The sequence below is a fragment of the Olea europaea genome, chromosome 18 (assembly GCF_002742605.1).
Source record: "Olea europaea var. sylvestris chromosome 18, O_europaea_v1, whole genome shotgun sequence".
Classification (NCBI taxonomy): domain Eukaryota; kingdom Viridiplantae; phylum Streptophyta; class Magnoliopsida; order Lamiales; family Oleaceae; genus Olea; species Olea europaea.
The window spans coordinates 31,514,920-31,537,683 of NC_036254.1; the positions used below are offsets into that span (position 1 = coordinate 31,514,920).

At 37.2% G+C, this 22,764-nt stretch overlaps 3 protein-coding genes across 7 annotated transcripts; all 3 read right to left on the reverse strand.

The window, feature by feature from the left end:
- Positions 1-2,087: 2,087 nt before the first annotated feature.
- Positions 2,088-6,140, reverse strand: LOC111368180 (EIN3-binding F-box protein 1-like). Its single transcript, XM_022989423.1, has 2 exons — positions 5,870-6,140; positions 2,088-4,794 (listed from the first exon to the last, which is right to left on the reverse strand). Exons 1-2 carry the CDS (start codon positions 5,892-5,894, stop codon positions 2,807-2,809), a joined length of 2,013 nt encoding a protein of 670 aa, XP_022845191.1. The 5' UTR covers positions 5,895-6,140; the 3' UTR covers positions 2,088-2,806.
- A 4,764-nt stretch (positions 6,141-10,904) lies between these two features.
- On the reverse strand, positions 10,905-14,795 carry LOC111368181 (phospholipase D alpha 1-like). 2 transcript variants are annotated; one of them, XM_022989424.1, is made up of 4 exons: positions 14,219-14,795; positions 13,558-13,629; positions 11,613-13,479; positions 10,905-11,534 (listed from the first exon to the last, which is right to left on the reverse strand). In XM_022989424.1, exons 1-4 carry the CDS (start codon positions 14,303-14,305, stop codon positions 11,101-11,103), a joined length of 2,460 nt encoding a protein of 819 aa, XP_022845192.1. In that variant the 5' UTR covers positions 14,306-14,795; the 3' UTR covers positions 10,905-11,100. The 2 variants fall into 2 exon arrangements, with proteins under 2 accessions (XP_022845192.1, XP_022845193.1); XM_022989425.1 differs by having other exon boundaries at positions 13,558-13,703; positions 14,219-14,303.
- A 373-nt stretch (positions 14,796-15,168) lies between these two features.
- LOC111368183 (RNA-dependent RNA polymerase 6) lies at positions 15,169-21,350 on the reverse strand. 4 transcript variants are annotated; one of them, XM_022989430.1, is made up of 3 exons: positions 21,159-21,350; positions 17,784-20,510; positions 15,169-16,402 (listed from the first exon to the last, which is right to left on the reverse strand). In XM_022989430.1, exons 2-3 carry the CDS (start codon positions 20,499-20,501, stop codon positions 15,533-15,535), a joined length of 3,588 nt encoding a protein of 1,195 aa, XP_022845198.1. In that variant the 5' UTR covers positions 20,502-20,510; positions 21,159-21,350; the 3' UTR covers positions 15,169-15,532. The 4 variants fall into 4 exon arrangements, with proteins under 4 accessions (XP_022845198.1, XP_022845194.1, XP_022845195.1 ...); XM_022989426.1 differs by having other exon boundaries at positions 17,784-20,520; XM_022989427.1 differs by having other exon boundaries at positions 17,784-20,534.
- Positions 21,351-22,764: the final 1,414 nt, after the last annotated feature.

Genomic DNA, 22,764 nt, shown 5'->3' on the forward strand with positions numbered 1-22,764 from the left:
TCGACAGAGGACTTCGACACTATCTGTATTATTTATCAGCTGCCTCAGAAGAAGAGGTCATATCACAGGCTCATTCGGAAAAACATACACTTCGTCACTCACGACTTAATGGCGTCCCAAGGTAATAGGACCGAAGCCCACACTCTTTTAACCTGAACTCCCTATACTTGTATTAATTCCTCACTCGTTTCTTTGCAGATAACTCAACAAGAAGCTGCCAGTACGCCCTGACTTCAAAACTATTCAGAAAATGATGGCTGAAGCAAGGGCACTGAAGGCCTCCTCCTCTTCATATAAGAAGCAAATGGAGGAGCTGGTGGAGGCCAGTAAGAGACTTCAGCCTCTGACGGAGGAGGAGGTTCAGGAGGATCCGGAGGCCGACCTCCGAAGGAAGGGCAAGAAAAGTGCTGCCCCTCCCAGACGCCCAACTGTGGCGAGGCCACCCCCAGTTATGCGGCAGACAACTATTCCCACAGATGGTGCCAAACTGTTGACCTCTAAAAATGGCTCTTCCAGGTGGCCAACTTGTAGCTACTCCACGTATTCCTCCCTACGAAATGAACAAACTGTCAGGCGCACACGGCCGGAACCAACGGTGGTGGCGGCCGTATACACTCCGACGGTCAAGTCAGGTTTGAATGGTCGGAATAGTGTCCAGGGACTACACAAATCAATCAGTCAATAAAGGGGGAGGAGAATATATAAACTTGTTATGGAGTGCTATCTATTGAGAGTTTCATTACCTTTGCCTCTGGCCAATCTTTGGGTATTTATAGGTGGTATGAACCGTGGGATGTGGAACACGTGTATACATCTGACGGTATGAAGCGTCTGCTCATAGGCGTCAATCAGCCGCGCTTGTAGAGTGGGCGGACAGTTTGTTTCCCCCGAGTTGAATTGACATAAAGTTGATAAGTCACATCAAATAGCTTTATGGGGGACGTCACATCAATTTAAACCTTATATGCAGAGCAAATCTTAAATTGGCAGCGAATCTTCTAACGGGGTCGGAGACGGGACACTTCGGCAGATCAGTGACAGGAATTGGTGTATCACTTCGGAGAGGCTTCGGGAGGTCGGAGTGGTTCCGAGGCTCGTAAAATGAGGCGTAACAATAATAATAAAATGATCGTTGAAGATAATATAAAAAAAAAAAAAAAAAGTTCCTTAATTTCAAACTTAATTATACATACTTGGAATCAAGTCATATTTCATTAAAATAATCAACAATTACTCTTTTAAGTTAATGGCCTGAATAAGTGTACAAATTACACTTATCACTACAGCAATAACCAAAGAAAATGAGCCCCATGGTGGTCGCCAAGTTAGGCTAAGCTTGGACAAGACGGTGTTGCAAAATACCAAAAGACCACCTTTTTATCATGTCAAGAAGCTCCCTCAGAAGCCTCTTCCTAATTCTGCCTCAAGAGAAAACCAACTTATCCAGTGAAAGTACTGGGAAAAACGAGAAGCTGCGTCTCAGCTGAATAACACATTTAAGAGAGAGGGAAGCTGCATCTGATATGCTAATACAGGATGCCGAGGCAGGGACGACAACAGAGTCAAGAGAAAGTCAGCTCAGGGCAGATGATGAGCCTGCTACTGAAGCATTGACAGCACTACAACAGGACGTATACATATTTAGGAGCCTGCTATCCTTTGTCATTAGTCGAGGTGTACTCATTTTGTCTGTCAAGCCTCTTACGAATTTATCTTAATCTTGTTACCATTCATAATCACACATAAAAAGAATATTATGAGCCTGTTTGATAGAATTCATTTTGAAATAGTTGGTTATTGAATAATATTTTTTGGAAACTGTGGGTTTAAAAAGCAAGAAAATTTTATTGGTTTGTGTACAATATTTTATTTTATGATGTGTGATGAATAATGATTCTATAGTAAATAATTTAAATTTTTAAAGGTTAAATTCTACTTTTTGATACAGGCATGAAATTTAATCTTGATAGCAGCCTAGCATATGAAAAAACATGTGCTCAAATTCCAGAATCAAGGAGAAGCTCAAGACTACAAGAGTAAGCACACATTCACCGAGAAGTTATAATCAGTCGTATGATGCAAGAAACTACATAATAAAGCGCCTCGAAAGCATTTTTATTAACAAAAAACAAGCATTTTATTAAGTATTACATTGCTCAAGACGGTAACAGGAGAGAACCTGCAAAACTAGGGCTTTGTTGAGAAAAAACAACCCAAAAGGGTTGTCATGGCAGACTAAAACAACTCTGCCACGGACAAAGCTCACGGAAAGCAAGGTTACAAGCCTACAACTGCCAAAAGCAACCACAAACACATACTGACTCACGGAATCAAACCCAACCATCATGTAACAGAACTCGAGCATTCAGCAACATGGAAGACTCGGTAAACAGACACTAAGGACTTGATAGCATAACAAGCTCAGACCACGCAAGTTGGAATAACAACTGCTCGGCCAGAAGCTGAAAACATAATAGTAGGACCATTAGAAGTATTTAAGAATTCAGCACCCAGTATCGGTATTCTCAGCCAAGTGTGACCATTATGCAGAATGGCTCCCTCAATTAAGGGGAAAAATTCTTGGAACAGCTTTCTAATGGAAAGAAAGCTGCAAAAAAAATAGAGTAACTGGCCACACCTTGCTGGAAAAAGGACTGGAACACTGAACCATTAAGACCCATGGTTATGGACCCAAAAACGACACGCCTGACTACTAAAACCCAAGAGCTATACTGAAGTAGTGAAAACTAGTGATGACCCCCATCATCTGTGACTGCTTTAACGTGACTTTTCAACCGTCAGCTGCTTAGAAGAGTATATCACACTTCCCAAGTTGCTCAACAAGCAGATCAACAGCATCCGAGCTGATTCCATTGCAATGCTGGAGGTTCAACCCCACCATTGTCTTGCCCATATCCACCAACAAAGGTGCAGATCTGTCAGATACCAAAGAACAACCTGCCAGGGAAAGTATCTGCAGATTCAGATGCTTGGCACCAGCCAAGGCTGCAATCCCAGAATCAGTAATTCCACATTTAGAAACATCAAGTTCATTCAGCAGCCAGCAATCCCTTGCAACTGCCACCAGGCTTGCATCAGTGATGAATCTGCAGCCTTCAAGATTCAGAACCTCGAGAGTGCTCCCATGCAGCTTAGAAATGGTTGCAACAACAATGTTGGTCAAATTGACACATCCATTAAGATTTACCTTCACCAAACCAGCATCAGAGCTTTGAACAAAAGGTAGAAGCCCAGCGTCAGTTATTCCCTGAAGCCCACTGAGATCCACACGAGTCAGGTTGGGACACAGTCTACCCACCATGGCCAAGCTAGCATCATCAAATCCGGGACAGTTGCGGATGGTCAGTGATTGCAGTGAATGACAAAGAGATGTCGATGGAAAGACATAGTTTATGTTCCGAATTTCCAAGCAATTGGACAAGGCAAGAGCCTTCAAATTCCCACCACAGTTTGCAAAGAAGCCAAAAACCCCACATTGGGTAATCCTGCGGCATTCCTCCAATTGAAGACTTTTAAGTGACCCTGCAGATTTAGCAAAAGAAACCAATCCACTGTCTGATACAAGTGGACATCTTCTGAGGCAGATCTGATGCAGATTTGGGCAACCTTTACCAATAGCTTCAAACGCTAAATCAGAAACTCCTCGGCAAGTGGTTATTGCCAAAGACTTCAGCTTCTGCAAACCTTGACCACTAGCCATGACCCAGAAGCCCCTTTCGTTCACATTTTGGAGTCCAATAAGTGCAAGGTCAGTCATTGCACTGCCATAGTGCCCAATTACAGCAAGAGACACATCGCTGATATTAAGTGCCTGAAGCTTCACCTTTGTAAGAACATTACCAGCTGATGAAAATAGACCTGCAATTCCCTGGTCCCCAACAAGAGGACAATTTTTAACAGTAATGGACTTCAGGTTGGGACAGCTACATCCCAAAGTTTTCAGGCTTTCATTTCCAATGTTTGAGCAAGATTCTATTGTAACTGATACCAGATTGGGACAATTCTTTGCAATAGCAAGCAAACCCTTGTCTGTAACTGCCGAGCAGTGACATAGGTCAAGCTTCTCCAACAGATGACAGCCATTTGCTATCTCAAGTAGCCCTTCATCACCAATTGATGATAAGTTCCAAATCGAAAGCTCTCTCAAAGAAGGGCAACCACGAGCAATGGCCTTGAGGCCAAAATTTGTCAACCCATGAGTAGAACTGCTTCCTCGGATGGATAGCTTGCCCAAACCTCCACAGTGTCCAGTTCCAACAGCAATGGCAGCCAGCCTCACATCAGTAGCTTTCTTCCCTTCAAGGCATTTAGAAAGATATCCATCAACATCTGTTTCCAAGTCTTCCTCTTTGACTTCAGCTTTAATTCCATTTGAATCTACAAATCCACCCTTCTCTTTTGGCTTTGCTGACTCGTATGCCTTCTTAATATTAGATCTGCTCTCAGGCTCCACAGGTTGAGTGGTTTCATTATTGCATATTTCATCCCTCCGAATGCAACTTAAAAGCATAAGCCAACGCTTGGAGACACCTGCACAGGCACTCCTCTCTTGGCCTCCAGTAAGGCGTCTGAACACCTCAAAGAGGCATTCGTCAGGAAGAACTTCAATGGTTGACTGTTGCTTTTGCTCTCTGCTGACAAAGAACGGGGCACTGACACGAGACCTCTTACGAGGAGGAACATACACGTCCACATGATGACCACGGGACAAAAAGAGACTTGATTCCTTAGGATTTGGGTATAAGAACCCCCAAGGGAAAATATCATCATCGCCTGAAACCAAAAATGTTAAAACCAACATCAGCCAACATTTTGAATAAAAGATCTGACAAATTTTAGATTACATGAATTGTCAATACCCTTAACAAGTATGCGGGATTTAGATGTGTTGCACATCAAGCAACTATACGTTACCACAAGCATATAATTTACAATCCTGATCATATAACCATGGAAATATTACACTTTAAAAGACATGTTGCACATCGAGCAATAATATGTTATCACAAGCATATAATTTACAATCCTGATTATATATCCATGGAAATATTACACATTAAAGGTGGTGTGCCTTAGAAATTTTTACGAGCAAACCTATTTAATACCACCCTCAACAATTGATAGTTATAAGAAAATATCATATCTCAAATATAATTTAAGAATGAAAAGGCAATATCTTCCAGTTGATTGACCACAACCTTGGTTGCTGATTAATTTTTAACCATCAGTTTCTCTTCTATCTTTTTATACGGTCTCACATCAAATATTTGAGGTTGATACCACAAAAATAATAAGTTTTAAGCTTCAACATAGAAATAGACATAGACATATACATATATTGAAACAACATAAAAAAACATGGCACAAAAAAAGGCTGTAAGTCTAAAACCATAAACTTAAAGCAAAATCCACAAAAAAGATCATAAAACTGTAATCAAAGACAGTAAGCACAATTACATACTCAGACTTCCAAGACCATATCAAGTTTTATTCAAACAAAGGCACAAAAACCTAAATTAATATCTTTTTTCAAGTGAAACATATACAGATTTTGAGATAATAACATCTCTAAGAAGATTATAAAAACGGCCATTTATGCAAGTATACAAATATATATATTTCACGTGAATACAAGATTCAACCAAATCAGAGGCATAAAAAAATTAAAACATAGTTTCTTTAACAAAAACCAAGAAAAGATTTCAGATATTCAATGACATGAAATATGTTCATCGATATATACATGTTAGCTTACGTGTTTTATAGAAAAATCGGAGGATTTATCAAACGCATATTAATATAAAGATATGAAATTTAAGCAAAACCCAGAAAAGATCAGAGATCTTACCACGGAAATTGATGACTTTAGACATGGGAACTGTGTGAAAAACCAAGGGAAGTCAAATCTGAAACTTGAAAGCCCAAAAAACCCTCTGAAGAGAGCAAAAATGACCAGATCAAGCAAGAAGAGGATCAGCAAGATTAGAACCAGACCAGAATGCATCAGAAAAAAAATCAAAGGCAAGAAATCATTTGGGAACCCTAACTAGGGCAAAAAAAGAGGAGAGAGGAGTTAAAAGTATGGTGGGTGGACGCTACAATGCAAGAATATGAAGAAAATGTGTGGGTGTGAGGTGCTATATCTTATGCGTTTCTTTTGCTTTCATGGTGGGGTCCTTTTCATCTTTCTTTATTGATTATTTTATTACAATCTGTGATACATGCAATGAATCCCAAATTTCATTGTCATGTTCAATGTTTCAATTTACTATTCGGAACTTCAAATGAATGTTCAGCCCCCCTGCCCACATCACCTCTCCCTGCTTTTCCTTTTTAGAATAATATAATTAAAAAAAAAATTCAAAGATCCGACCACCAATGCCAGTATTTACATGATATTACATAACTTGAAAGGAACTATTTCCCTTTTATTTATTTGTTCTGCCTTTTAGGAAGATAAATAATAAAAATGTGAGAAATTTCCATTTTAGATGACTATTCTTCCGTTGACTTGGTTTTGGTTTCACGCTATGGAATCATGGATTTTGAGTTAGCGTTTAGTGAACTAAAATTTCGCATTTGTTTATCAAAAGCACAGAACCTAAAGAATTATCAAAACCACCTAGATATCAAACATAAACAAAAATCAAGGATGAATACAGATGTATTTGTCCGTAATCCTGTAGTTCAACAACAAGGCCTAGCCTGCATTGTGCATCCACTAAGTGGATAAAGCTCCAACGTTATAGATTTATCGTCCAACAATCAATATTACAATCAAAGTTCATATAAGAACTATTGAATGCATTAACATACTCAAGCTAACAAAAATATCTAACAAACCCTCCAATTACTATTCACCAAAAAAACATAAAACCTTCCTTTTTCGGCACCAATAGTTTCCCCAAAATAAGATCATGTAACACTAAGCTCATGATCAATACCAATAGCTTGTTGGTAGGTTTTAGTGTGGATAGAGATGTCAAATGGGTCGAACGGCTCGTGGGCTGCTCGAACTTGTCAAATGCCAAGCCCGAACCCGAGCCGAGCAGGGGTTCAATCCCACGAGCCAAAGTTCATGGCTCGTAGGCTCGTAAAAAAATATGAAAATTTACCAAAAAAATAAAAACATTTAAAAAATACGAGCTCGTGGGCTCGGCTCAACCCACGAGCTTGTGCTCGTGAGCTCACAAGCTTGTGGGCTGAGCCTGAGCAATGAGCCACAAGCTCGGCTCGCGAGCTCGTGGGTTAAAGGGCCAAGCAGAGCTGAGTCGGCTCGACACATTACTCTCCCTAAGTGTGGATAACAAGTGAGTGTTAACTAAATGTAAAGCTTCAATATAAGTTAGATTTAGATGAACGCAATGAGAGCTATATTCATGCATCAAAATCATATTGTTAATAAACTTGTGGCTATTATAAATAGAAAGTTCATATTTATTTACTATTTATAGTATGGACATGTGGTAATCGATTAGTTTGTCATTTAAATTGTTTGTTTAGGGATATAATTGTTAGAAGTGTAATAAATCTTCGATTATTTGAATTTCTTTATGATTTCGTCAGAACTCCATCGCCCGAACTCGACCTCTAAACCCCAACCTTATCCTTACCCAAATCTCCCACAATTGAGGTGGGGCCAATTTAAGCTCGGGTCTATGTTCTCAGGCGGGGTTTTGCCATTTGGGTTAGGCTAGTGGTCCATGGGCGTAATTTCCAGGGTGATTGTCCTTCTCCCACTACAACTCCCCAGGATCCTTATCCTAATCACTTTACCTACTTCTCGTTCAATTCAAATTCAAACAGAACTCTAGTAAAACACAATCACCGTATCCTATGGGGATAAGGATTATACATAGTTAAATTCTTCTGTAACTCTACCACCAACGTATATAAATACATGACAAAGGATCACCATTCATTGTTCTTAATTCATAACTTTACGCACTAAATTTCCATCCGATTTAAGCATTAGAGAGGTGACGAGAACACACCTCGTTGCCTTTGTTTTAGGTATCAGAAGATCGATCGTGTTCATCTACAACCTTCAACCTCGACGTCCCAGCTCTCAGTTCGAGGTTCATTAGGTACAATTTTTAGTAGCATCACTTTATATTTCCGTTTAGTTGATTGTGCACTGTTTTTTGTTTTTAAATATACAAACAAGATAAATTTATCAAACTTATAAAGTTTTTGCTAGTTTTATGATTAACAAAGTTCTATTGTTCTAATTTATTTTATTTACTCTTATTTTGATTTTTTTAGTTGCCATAAAATTTTAAAATGCGTCTTACGAAAACAACTATCAGTGTTTGCGAAACGAAAGAAGAGACAAAACTAAATAGTTAGTACAATTCTAAAAATACGCTCTTAATACATTCAATGTTAATAAAGCACAAAATATAAATTGGGTACTTTAAACTTCAATTGAAGATTTAGCTACTGATCATCATCCAAATCATGAGGAAGAATTAGGACTCAATGGAAATGATAAAAATGAAGAAGTTGATGATGAAGTACACAAGGAAAATGATACTAATGAAGATGTAAATGGTTTAACTCACAATAGATCCACTCCCTCCATCCAAGAACTTGGAATGATCTTGGCATAAAATGTTAAGATTTGTTGATGATAAATGCTCATACAAGAAATCTTTCATTAGCAAAAGTTCCTAAAGAAATCTGAATGTATCTCTACAGACTTATATACTCGTTATATATCAAAAGGCGAGGAATGCCAAAGCCATTGTCAGTGTGTTCTAATGATCTTGATCAAGTTTTTTGTTTTTGTTGCTAGTTATTTGAAAGAGATTTCGATTAATAAATGAAGGATGGCATCCAAAATATCAAGATTGACCTTATTAATTATATATTGAACACTATTTTGTTGATTGTTCAATTCCTACTAAGTTAGGAAATTCGTACTTGAAGGACGTGTTTTGTTGGTGCAAATTTGTACACAATCATCGTCATGTCGTTTGCTTTTAGCCGAATTGGGTTTGATACCCTTGCCAATATTACTCTCTATAATTGTTTTCAATCCAATTGAACTTGGGAGTTGTCATGTGTTGAGGTTTATGTGACCAAGTTAAGATATATTGTATCGATTTAGCTATCTACTTATTTGTTTTTCATTAAATTTTTGACATCTTTACTTATCAATCTTGTTAAATAAATTGGAGGATGTCATTTATAGTATAGTGCATTCCAATTACTAACAAGATCAAATGTATTGATGAGTCAAAAATTGAAGGAGATGACAATCAAGGAGACAGATAGTGGTATTCAATTTTACCATTGTTAATTACCATATATATTTTTCATTTCTATTTATTTCACTTATATTTTAGTTTTTTAGGACGAAACTTTCTTGTTTTCACGAATAATTCTTGAACACGGGGACAAAAGTGAAAAGTTCCACTCTCTATCTTTACTGTATTTTATTTACAAACAATACCCCTTTGATTTATTAAATTTTGCAACAAGCCCCCGAATCCAAACCATATGCACATCACATCAACTTGATAATTGGTTTTTAATATTGATTATTGACAACCAAGTCAATGTTGGACTCTGATGTCAATATGTAATGATTCATTCAAAACTAGCCCACACTAATCTCAATTTGCATTACTTAAATACAAGCTTGAAAAGACCCAATTACAACATATTCTATGTAATTTTAACTCGTAATTATAACTCATGTGAAAGTCACAGAGGATTTTCACGTTCTCGTTTATAGTTTCGGGCATGTAAGCATTTAGATTGACTTATATAGATAGGTTGAGGATTCAGAACCTCATTTTTGAAAGTTAGACATAATTGAAAAGTTAAAAAGCACAATCTTAAATTTTCTTTTAGATAATCACGTCTTTCCTTGCATTAGGTCCCAACTAAACTTAGCCCCCGTTTGACCCCCTATTTCCTAGAAATAAAAATGGGTGGAATAGTATTTTTCTAAAAAATGAGTGGTTGAAAAAGAAGGAAAAGTTTTCGATTTACATGTAAGATTATTTTATGGAAGATTGTATGGTTGAAAATAGGAGAGAGAGAAATGTAATGTAAGAAATTTAATGGAGGCCAAACGGGAGCTTAATTGGGTTTCTTTGTTTTCTTCGATCCTCTTTATTCAAGTAAAAGCGAGAGTTGGATATGAACATTACATTCATAAAGGTTGAATCCCAATTTTGAGGACCCCCACCGCCCCTCCCCTAGAATTTTGTGAGGGAGATAAATCGCGGGATGTGTCCCAACAAGCCAGGGAACAAGAGCTGTCTGTACACCGTGCCTACAAGGAGTTCAATTCCATATTTCAGGAATCGAACCCCACACTGCGGCTGCCAGCAAGGCGTGAGATAACCTCACTCCCGTCCTTTGCACCACTAGTCTATGCCCCGGGGGCTGAACATTACATTCATACTTACAACTAAGGAGAAGCAAGGCCACGTGCATATGTTTCAAAGAATTTATTTGACCTACCAAAAGACAGCATATTATTGATTTGAAAAATGTGTGGGGGACATTCTCATGACAATAATGCAAATCACATTCATTATTGGGAAATTTCCATATGATCTTCTCTACTCTTAATCATTTCATTAACACTCTTATGAATTTTCCAAAATGTCGTCTCAAAAGAATATAAGAAAGTTGGCAATGGAGAGAGGACTCATAGCAGCGTAAGATTGATATTATTTTCTTCCTAAAAGTCTTCTCTTGTATCAGTCTGTTCGACCATATTTTAAAAGTTCTATCAAATTGGCCCTAAATAATAAAGAAATTAATTATCTATTTAAATAAGATAACCCTGCTGTGTGTTTACTTCAGTACTTTTTTTAATTAAACGAAGTGGGGTTTTTATTAATAGCAAAGAAAAGCACAACTTAAGTAGTGGGGCTAGGCGTGATCCCGACCTCATATGGACAGTACAAAGCCAAACGTAGCCAATGAACTTACAAGACGACCAACTGAGTGGAACCGTTACACTTAACTAATAATTTCAATTATAACGGATATAAATATGCAGTTGATCGTTTCTCGTGCTAAGATAAGACTTAATTCACAATTCGTACATTATAATCAGGTCGTGAGAATTGGAGGAAGATAGTCAGATTTATTGCCAAGAACATGAGCTTTAGTGTCAGGAAAGCATTGGAAATCTGGCAGGGCCGTAATCTCTCCTTCTTTGGAAATATGAACAGGATAGCGAAGAAGATGTCCTTGGAGGTCTTCCTCAAGCATGTCACTTGCGTATTGATTCCAGTTTTGATCAGCACTTTCATTAATTTTCCGTACACATTCCAAGCTTTCCGGATGAAGAAAAGAATCGTGTAGATAGTTAAGGTGCTCGTACCATAAGGCCATTCGGAAACTAAATATCTTACCCCTGGCCGGCTGGCTGTCTGCCAAATGATGTGGTTGGAAGCCTCCCATTGCAATCTCGGAGTCTCTTGCACCGTCCATTGACCTTTGATTGATGTTGGCCGATCCAATGATAATGTATTCGTCATCAACTGTTGATAATAGAAAGTGTCGATAAATCTTTTATATAATTTGCGCAGCTGAAGGTAGAAGAATTTTATTTTCGTTACCTATCATCATTTTTGCGTGAACATAAATCATGAAGCGCCTGGACTTTTGAGCTCGACTATAATCAGTATCTGGATCAGGTTCCTCCGTAGGAATGTACTCTCCGGCTAACTTGATTTCTCGATTGCCAAGGCAGAAGAAAGTTAAATAGTCCCTAAGGTCTACAACATTAAGTCCCTTAGCTAGTAGGGCGTTATAAATATCAGAATACATCATTTCTATTGTCCTCTTTTGCCAATCAAGAATTGCCTGAACCGAGGCACTATCTGGTATACCTTCTGGCCACATAGGAATGACAATGTAGACGATAAATTTCTCCCTTGCTTCAATCTTACTTACAATCTTCAGTGAGAGCTCCTTTGGTATAAGGTGCAAGGCGTTAATATCCTCAATTGTTACTTCCTTTGATGGTTTCCAACCATATGAGCTCCCAATAAAATACTGATTTTCTATGTATATAAAATTCTTGGCCCTTCGAATTGCATTGATGTAGGCATCTTGAATGCTGCGATCTATGATGTTGTCCTTTCCACTGACAAGGCCTATTTGTGCTGCTTCCTCGGGTTTAGTTGGAAAGTCAGAAGCAGCAGCACCATCAATTGAACGGAATATTTGCACATTCCATGTTTCAGGGTCTTCTAATGAGTTAACAGGTGTCGGGTGAACAATAAACCTATCGAGATCATCAGTGGAATAGAGATACTGACTCCCTACTTGTTTCCTCCATCTCTGTTCGAAGTTGTACAAGACATCCCAAGCTACAGGCCCTTCAAGCCGACAATGAATGTCGTGCCAGGGTTCCCGAGGACCACCTTTTGCAATGGAGGATCCTGGAAAATTGGGCTGGTGGAAATCTTTATTATGAACTGTGCCCAATGTCCTAAATAGGGAATGATCTTTAGTATCATACCTTCCATCACATAGATCGATGCCACCGACAAAACTAACTAGCCTTCTTTTTTGAGACCCATCTCCCAGGAATTCACTGTCTACTACAACTGTCTTTTGGTGGTGAGTAAACATGGTTGAAACCTGAATTCCTTGGAATATGCTATCACCTGCATCGGGGTTTCGAGGACACAAAACACAATGCACATTTGTGTTCTGAAAGTAATCTTTTGTTTCTTGATCATGGGTTGCCATTAGACCATCCCTCTTCAGTTGTGGTACCGAAGTTCTGTCATCCCAGACAAGCACGAGAACGTTCACACCTTGGTCCGCCTTCTTTTTCAACAGCTCACCCAGAAGTATATCGTTTCCTGGCTTTTGCCTCATTGGGTCCCTTATTAAAGTGATTTCAGTGTATACTGACCAACCTGTTATGTAAATCAAATGTTGAGCATCGTTAATTGCATCGAAAATGTCCTCCCAGCATCTTTGAGTCTCATAAACTCCCCAGCGCCTAAGATATCCTGTGGGGATATTATCTGGGACATGAGCATCTCGGTAGAGGGAAATTTGACAGCCCTGTCTCTGACGGAAGAATGTGAAAGGGACACCTTGAAATCCAGGAGTTCCGATACCTCGAGACCAGTTACTTTCTCTAGTAACCTGGAAAAATTGCAATTTTACATGTATCTTTGAGCCTCCGTGGATGGGATTCATATCTTCATCCAGTATATCAAGCCATCTATCCACCATATTTCGATTTATGATTTCCTCCACAGGTAGATAAGCTCTTCCAATTAATGTTGCTCCAATAGGATTACCATCTTTCACGGTAAAAATAATTTCAGAAACCATATGAGCACAGTAAATGTGAAAATCCTCGTACCAGCGTGGATTAGAAAGTTCATTCTCTATCATTTTAGTCCTCCCGACTCTGGCCCTTTGCAAATCTATGGTGGCATAAATTCTGGAACCAACAACCTGCTCAAATTTTCGACATTCAGGTTACTAGCAATGCATATAATAAGCAGCAAGATATCGTTTCTAACAACGATGTACCTCAGGACGGCATAGTACATATCTCTTGACGTTGTAAAAGAATCTTTTGGTCATCTTTTGTGAATTGGAAGTCTTCAAGTTCACAGGGCCAACAAAAAGACACCAAAACATGAAAGAATTATTAGAGGATGTGGATGATCATCTTCCTGATAGCACAATCAAATGCAGACATCAAAATCAAGCAGCAGCTATCAAAGTGATCCACAAATTAGTTTGATGCGTGTATGAAAATTCTTATGCTGAAACAGATAAAAGTTTACAGGAAATTTATAGATATTCTTCTTTATATGTTCAAAGGAAATCCGCACGTACCATCACAATAACCAGATAGTAACTCGGAATATAAAATAAAATATGATGTTTCAAGACAACATTAGAACAATTGTTACAACGTACAAGCATGACATTGTGGGATCTAGAAAGTCAATTATGTAAGCAGAATTCTGACTCCTAGCTATACGCGAGAGTGTATCAGAGGAACAAGTCTTAATACGATCGAGGTACTATAACTATAGTCTATGGAAAAGCCCAGTCCTATATATATACATACATGTAGAAGGTTTTATTTTCATTCTTTTTCATTATTTATATAGAAAAATGGTGATATTCACCATTTATTCCAAATTTCCAATAATAATTTCAGTATTGGTAAGAGATTTACCTTGCCACATAAATCAAACCCGAATCCACCCTGTAATCTATCAGCTTCGCATATTGTTGCATGAAGTGTCCCATGAAGAAGACGCATAGCTATGTTAGTTTTACCTGAATGAGCTTGAGAATGGAAGAAAATTTTCACGTACAAGAATTTGGCTCCTGAAATTTATGTAGCCCCGCAGAGAAGAGAATCTAAATACTGTGTTTCTTTCAAGAAAGAAATATCTTTTGCTTTGATCATGTTTCCGTTCGATGCATGAGATTAGAGGAACTCTCTGGCAGGCTGCAAGTAACTTCTTTGCCTTTTTACTTTTAAAAAATTAGCAAGAAAGAAATCTGAGGAAAATGAGAATGGAAGAAATGGAGGATTGGTAGATGGCTAAACTAGCTTGAAAGGAAACAGGTGAATGCTATTTACAAGTAAAGATAGCATCTTGGAACGTGGGTTTTTGTAAAATCATCATGTCTCATTACAAATATTCTTTTCAGAAAGTATTGAATAATGTTCTCCAGATTTATAGATTTGAACTGAAGATGAACAGTTATTTCAATCATTTGTATCTACACCCAATTTTTTCAGATCATAAGTTGATATTAAAACAAAAATAATAATAATAATAATAATAATAATAATAATAATAATAATAATAATAATTCTTACTGCAGAATTTCATCATTTTTCAGTTTCCTGAGCGAAAATTCTACATTTGTAATTTTGTTTCCGATGCAAGCATTATGGAAGAAATATAGAAGGGCATTTTTTTTTTGGAGCAGCAGCAAGTTAGAAATTTTGAGTTTGATAAGAAGCTGGACTTTTTAATTCAAGATTATCGACTTCAAGATTTATCGCTAGGCCCTTACATAACCCATAATAATAAGTCGAGTCAATTACATGAATATTATCGAGCATATTGATAACCATCTTCAACTCTGATGGGACGAAAATCAGAGTACTTGTAAAACTCCCAAATCCTTCACTTTTTCAGCTTGACAAATAACAATTATTCGCACACATGGATAATGGGGCACATGATTAAGATGGATCTTTCCATCCAGAATAATAAAGAGTAAAGTGTGATCCTTCGGCAAACCTAGTTAACAATTCAATCAAAGACAAATTAAACAGAAAGCAACTTGTTCTGTAAAAGTTCCAAATGTCAGATCTCAAAGAAGCCATGGACGGCATAGGACAGCCTGCTCCAATATATAAAGAGGGCAGGACACTGACCTTCAATAAGCGGCAGAGTGGCTTTACAACCAACAAGTTTCAAGAAACAAGGTGTTGCATTTGTAAGATATGCAACTACTAGAACCCAGCTCATATTTTATCAGCAAGGTATCTTCCCAGATAATCGATGGGCTTATTCGACTCTACATTTTTTATTCCCCTGCACCTAAACTTTATTCGGGCAAGATAATCAGCTGCAATCCAAGCAAAGCTCAACATTACAGTTTTCCCAACACCATCTGGAACTTGAAACTTTTGAACCCATTTAGGATGATAAGTTACTTGATACCATGCCGATGCCTTCCTCTCATATATTACATTTTTCTCATCATCAGAAAGGTCATTAAAATCTGAGTCATTCATGCTGTCAAATATCTTCCTGAAGTCCTTCTTGAGGGAATTGTAGGCATGCTTCAGTCTCTCTTTCAATTCTCCTTGCTTTTTGCTACTGTACTTTGGCATCGACCAAATGTGTCCAGTAACAACCTCCTCTTCTCTGTTCACTTTGTACTGTCCCAAAAGGCAGCTCAACTGCCCATCATAAGCACATTTGCAATTCCATGCATCAGCAAAGAAACTCTCTGATCCCGGAATCTCTAGGTCTTGGTCATAAGGAATCTCTTTCGAAGCAAATGCTAGTCCAGAAGATCCCTCGTAATCCTCGTCATAAGCATCTTTAATTTTGCGGTACAGCTTACCCAAAATTTTACTCGATCTGTACGACTGAAATTCCTCTTTCCCCATGAAGTCTGGATACAGTTTTGGTTTCAGTACAGTCGGCATGGTCACTATCTTTCCAGTTTTTGGAAAATCAACTGCTGTTGCTGCAAGCTCTGCTAATCTGATGCACTTCAAATCCAATGCACCAGATTCACTAAGGTCAGCATGAACCACATGAGCATTGCAAATTGCACCTAGGCTTTCATTCACCATGTTCTTTGAGAAAAAATCAATTATGTCCTGTAAATAGCAAATGGTGTTACAATTAGAAGCATGGAACAAAATTATAATCCATTTTTCTCTCTCTTCTTATCAACTACACATTCTCCAAACCCAAAATCTTTCTTCTTTTTTAACCACATTTTTCAAAATAACACTATTCCAAAAATTATAATCTCAAATAATGGGGGCCAAATGGAGGCTAAGCCTTGTTTCCTCAAAGATAATTCATTCTTCCTTCCAGGATCAGTACATTCAGGAAAATAAATTTGAAAAAGCCCCTTGAATGCATTAATATTTCCATGATAAGATTACACGACAGTTCTGTGTATATAAAAATGAAGCACTACCAATTAAATTATGTGATAAAACACGATTAACCAACCGGGGAAACAAGAAAGTTTCAATGGTTAAGAATATACATGCCTCTCAATATCAACTGCAACATTCCCATAATACTACACAGGGAGCTTAATTTGAAGCTGTATCTTGTACAGGAAACCATCCATAAAATTGCTTTAACAAACTTCGGTTTTTTCACAAGATATTGTAAATAATATAGCTTCATCAAGAATGAGACTAAAAAGAATCAATTCTGCTGAAGATAGAGTCAATAAACCTGCTCAATAAAGTCATGCACACAGTGAAACCATCACCATTGCATCTTTTCACTCGGGCAAACTACACAAGCAAGTTAGATGCATACCATACAAGATATTAAGGGGTTGATAAAAATTTTAGAAGATTTTGATAAAAGTTCATGAAATGTGTGGTAGAAAAGTTGATAAAAGTTGTGAGTCCATGAAATATGTGTTAGAATTAAAGTTTGACTTGAAAAGTAGATAAAATTTTAGAAAGCCGTTGGATCCTTCCTATTTGGCCTGGACCTGCATGCTCATCATGGTCATCCCTTAGCCTCCTGCACCCATATTCCTAGCCTCTCCTCAAACAAGCGCTAAGAAACAAACTGAACAGATTAATTAATTATTTGTCCATGTAGTTAGATATAAAAAAACAACATATATTTCTGTAAAAGAGTAGCACCTGTATATCCCATATAGCCTGTTTGGAAGTGATTTTTTCCTTCAAAAAATTGATTTTTTGAACGTTATTTCACTATTCTAGCCGTCATATTTCACTTCTTCTCTTACAGGTGGTCCCCACTTTTCTCGTAACGATCAAAAAATCAATTCTCAAAATCACTCCCAAATAGGCTTTAAAAAGTTTGCTGTATTGATAATAAATTCATTATGAAAATAGGAGAGAGAGAAGTAATTAGATACTCTGAATAATTGATGAAAAAATCACAAAACAAAAGCATCAAAGAGTTCAAATGAATAATCATTTCAGAGCAAATCTGACAACCAACTTGAGAATAATACTGAAGAAGGCAGGCAATTACCTTGTGCTTCACATCACGCGGCAATGTTTTGACTTCTCCAGTTGAATACTCCATCGGAATCCAGCTTTTCTTGCTTGGAGGAATAAGATTTTCATCCCAAGTAACAAAATAGAGATCCCCGTCAAGGTCACTCCCAGATGCCTCATTTGTATGGGGTCTGTCTCCATTTTGAGGGAAGACAAGACAATCATAAAGATGCTTCAACCCAGGGATATCTACTGCCTCCAGAATCCTCACATCACCAGGATGAAGACAGGGGTTTTTGGCAATTGCCACAAGGCCCTTAATTACCCGTAGATTTTTATTGGTTTCCGAGAACTTTGAACCATGCTTCACAAAACAGTCTTCTAATGAAGGATTTGAAACTTGGATGAAGCATTGGCCTTGTCTGAGTATACCAAGCTCATCCAAGCAGCCCATCAACCACCTTCCAGAAGGAACAAAGATCCTTGCTCTTTCCCTCAAATCCCCAAGCTGGGCAGCTCTTATGCTAGTTAGCATCCCACAAAGATGAGGTTCACTTTGAGGTCTGAACCCGGCACTCAACATTATTGCTGCTGTATTTCCTTGCTCAGCACATGAAGCGGTAAGAATATCAAAAGCCGTGTCTGTGTCTACGAGCATGCGATCAAGTCTTGAAACCATGATTTCCTGCATTTTCCAGAATATGTCATCTTTAACATCCAAAGCAGAGAGTAGAGTAATTATCTGTCGATTCAGAAAACCAGGCTGAAATCTAGTCCAAGAACAAATTTCAAGGATCGTATGATTTGATTCGAACTTTTTCATGCTTGGTCTGAGATACAAGTGGATCCCATTATTTTCTGCAGGCCAACATGCAACGACACCTTTGCAACCTGCATATCTGATCTGATAAGCACATGGAGGATTTACAGTCAACTGGAGTTTCTCTGCAACTCTCATTGCAAGATCAGGGGATATTTTACCAATTCCATCAGAGAAATCATATCCGTTTCTTTGAATATCAGGAAGCTCAGGATCAACCTCAGCTGCTGGGACTTCCACTGTGGCATAAGTTGATGAGAAACATTGCCCCATCCTAGCAGCACACTTTGCAACGTTCCTATTAGTAAACCTACCCATCCAACTCATAATGCTGGGCACTACAACAGTTTCGTTTTCAGCAAAAAACCAGGCTGAACTGTCCCGCAGTTGATTAGCTGAGTAAGCCAGAAAAGAGTATCTTCGACCACACAAATAGAACCCATTACTCAGTATATCCTTCACCCTTTTGAACATTGAAGTTCTTTGCGGATTCGAATCGGACGTGATGTCCCTCAAAATGCCAGAAGGATAATAAGTAAGTACGTTTTTATTGAGTTTCCGCATTCCCTCGTCCATAAAAGTAACCCTGAGGAAGCGATCAGCTACATTCTTGTAATTCCTCAGAACCCTATTGGAAAGTTCCACTTCTGGTGGAAGACAGTAGGCTTTTGCTGGAGTTATGATCAACCGTCTAACTTCAACAATGTCGTCCAACTCTTGAGGTCCCTCAAGAAGCTTAGGGTTTTTCAACAGCCATTTCTGAACAAATACCAGGTTCTTACAAGCATCATACCAGGTATGATGCTTAAGAGACCATATATGCTTTAATGCAACTAAATTGACTCTCTCTGGTCGAATTCTCAACAGATGAAAAAACTTATCGGACATTTGATGCTGATTGATTATCCCTTTGTGCATGATGGCATTTACCAAAAACAAAACCTTGAAGGTTATCCCTTCCTTGTACTGAATGCAGAAAAAGGGATCGGGCAAGGGCACCCCAAAATCAGGCTCATCCCGTACCCTTGGCTCAGGGCTGTCGTTTAGAACTGGTATCCTATGTTCTTGAAGATATGCAAGAGCCTTGTCGAACCTTGGACCGTTCCGGGGTCGAACTGAAATTCTGTAAATGTTACACCTACCAATTGCCCCACTAGGTGTAAAATCTGTAGTGCGTATCCATGGATCATCGTCGTCCAACAAATCAAATGGGACAGATTCTTCAATATCATCATCTGCAGTTCTGTAGTAGACAATGGGAGATGAAGCCAGCTGCAACAGAATTATCAAAGAAGAAAAATCTCTATAGCGTTTTATTTCATTGATTTCTCTTGGCAAGAACTCGACCTTAAAATTGCACTTTATTACGGTGTTTTTGGATTCACCTTTGAAGGAAAAAACAGTCTCTTTTGTAAAAAGTAGTTTGCACGTTGCATTGAAAGGATCAACAAGAAAATCAACCCCATCACGAGGTCCCCTCCAACCAACAAGAAAATCGTCTTGGCCCCTCATCAATCCAATCTCAACACAAACATTGGATAACTTAATAGGTGGGATAGTTCTCCTCCTCTCATTCATGCGATGTGGATTTTCAGGTCCCAAACTGACCTTCAATAGATTCTTGCCCAGAATAAGCTCATTACGGCCAGCAGCATCCAATGCAGACATTGCTGAAGAAGAAAGGGCAAAATGCACGAAAGCATGGGGTTTAACTTTCTCGTAGTCGTGCTTTCTCTGGACACTCTCAGTATCGACCTCATAACTAGGATATGATTCAGGTGGGGTTGAGGAAGTCTTCAATCGGCATCTCCAAACCAGTCCAATATTATCTTCGAAATAGTCCATCAGCATTTTGGCAGTGACAAAATCTTCAAACCCACCAACGCCAATTTGAGTGATAACCATGTCCTTTTCACCTCCCTTGGAAGCCATTGTCCTTGTCTAGAAGTCACTAATTACAATAAACTAAGATGCGTTTATACGTCACCTAAAAAAAAGATGCTTATGGAAAAGGGGCGGGAGTTTGGGGGGAGGGGGTGAGATGCATCAAAACAAATATGTTAATTTCCACCTCAACAGATTAAAGATACAATAACAGAAAGAATGGAGCATATATATTCAGAAAAACAAACCTAGAATCACGTAATCCTACAATTAATTCAATTAAAAGAAAGACAAATACAGAATAACGAACTAATAAAAAAAATGCATTGATGAACCCACAAAAAAAAAAAAAAAAAAAAAAATTTTGATGATAAAATGCACAGAAATTATAGAACGAACGAATAGTTGGGTTCCAATTAGTGGAAAATTATTATGAACAAAATCATGTTCTATAAAAGTGCAGTATTGCCTTATTGGGGTTCAATTTTCCCATAATTTCCCTATTTGCTTTCTTAAATTAAGAGAGTGTTTTGCAGAGGACTATAAAATCAACCTCAACGGAAAGAAAAAAAGACCAGGATTTGCTCGATTGAAAAGAAGAGAAGACAAATTTACCTCTAATACAAAAATAAAATAAAATTGCATGATTGTCTGTTAAAGACAAACTAAAAACCAAAAATTGCACAACAAGAGATACCCACCAACCTTTACGCAGTGATGAATCAACACAGTCGATCGAAGCAATCCCTTGGTTTGTAAAGAATCAGTGTGTGAATGCAAATGGTCTGTGTGGGAATTTGGAGGCTTTAAGTAAAAGAAACTACCCCTTTCCTTCCTGGGGAAGGAAGGCCGAAGGGACTGCGCATTTCCTCGCGTACGGAGGGAACGAGAAAAGACACTGATTTGATTTGATATTATATAGAAAAATATGTATAACAGAGATTATTTTTTAGTCCATTATATTTCATTTTTCCTTTTTCTAATTTTAGTTCAACAATCTTTCTTAAAATAATATTATATTATTATTTGAGCCCCATTTTTTTTATCAAAATTCATTCTTCAACAATAATTCAATCTCATTTCAACCACACATTTTTCAATAAAATAATATTACACGTAAATTTAAATTTTTTTTATTTTTTAACTATACATTTTCCATCATAACACTATTTTAAAATACATTTTTAAAGAAAATGGGGTTCAAACAATCCCTATACGTAAATTAAAAGCTTTTCATTCTTTTTCAAATTCATTTTTCATAAACATTACCATTCCACCCACTAATTTTTTCAAAATTGAAGGCCAAACCAAGGCTAAATTTCAAAGAAACTCCCCAAATATTTTACTATTACAATGTCACTTTGATTTTTATTTAGCGCAAGTTTGGGTCCCATTATTTTTTTAAAATTCATTTTGAAATAATATATTGGTTAAAAATAAGTGGTAAAAAAATAACAAAATATTTTAAATTTATGTGTAATATTATTTTACTAAAAAATGTATAGTTAAAAAAATAGAAAAAATGTATTTTAAAAAATAATATGGATCAAACAAGGCTTATTTTTTCGGATATTAGAAAACCTCATTTAACCCTCGTTTGGCCCTCATTTTTTCAAATGGTAATGTGTGGAATAGTTTTTTTTTTTTTTAAAATAAGTGGTTAAAAAAAAGTAAAAAACTTTCAATTTACGTGTAATAAAAATGAAATTTAATTTAATGAGGACCAAACGGGGCTTAGTGTTTGTTAGAAAGTTTTAGGGTATCAATTATTAAGTCCTTGTTTGAGCCCCATTTTAACGGAAAGAATACATTTTTAAATAGTGATTGATAGAGAACGTACTGTTAAAAATTAAGAACAAATTTTGAATTTGCGTGTAATATTATTTTATTAAAGAATATGTGATTAAAAATATATTTTAAAAAAATAAATTTTGGGAAGAATGAGGCTCAAACAAGGGCTAAGCCTTGGCCCTCATTTTAAAAGTTAATTTTTTTAATTTTCAAAACTCGTTTTTAACTACACATTTTTCAATAAAATAATTTTACATACAAATTTAATTTTTTTTTATTTTTTAACTACAAATTTTTCAATAAAATACTTTTCTAAAATATATTTTGTTCAAAAAAAGGGCTCAAACAAGGGCTAAATTTTTAAGTACAGGTTTAGTCTTGTATGGGGGTCTAGTTTTAGGTATATCTAGTATCAATTTTAAAAATAGTTCACCCCGTGATCGATTGTTTATTATTTAGCTATTCTAAAAATATAAGAAGAAAATTACAAATATATTCATATAAAGAGTAATGCTAGTAT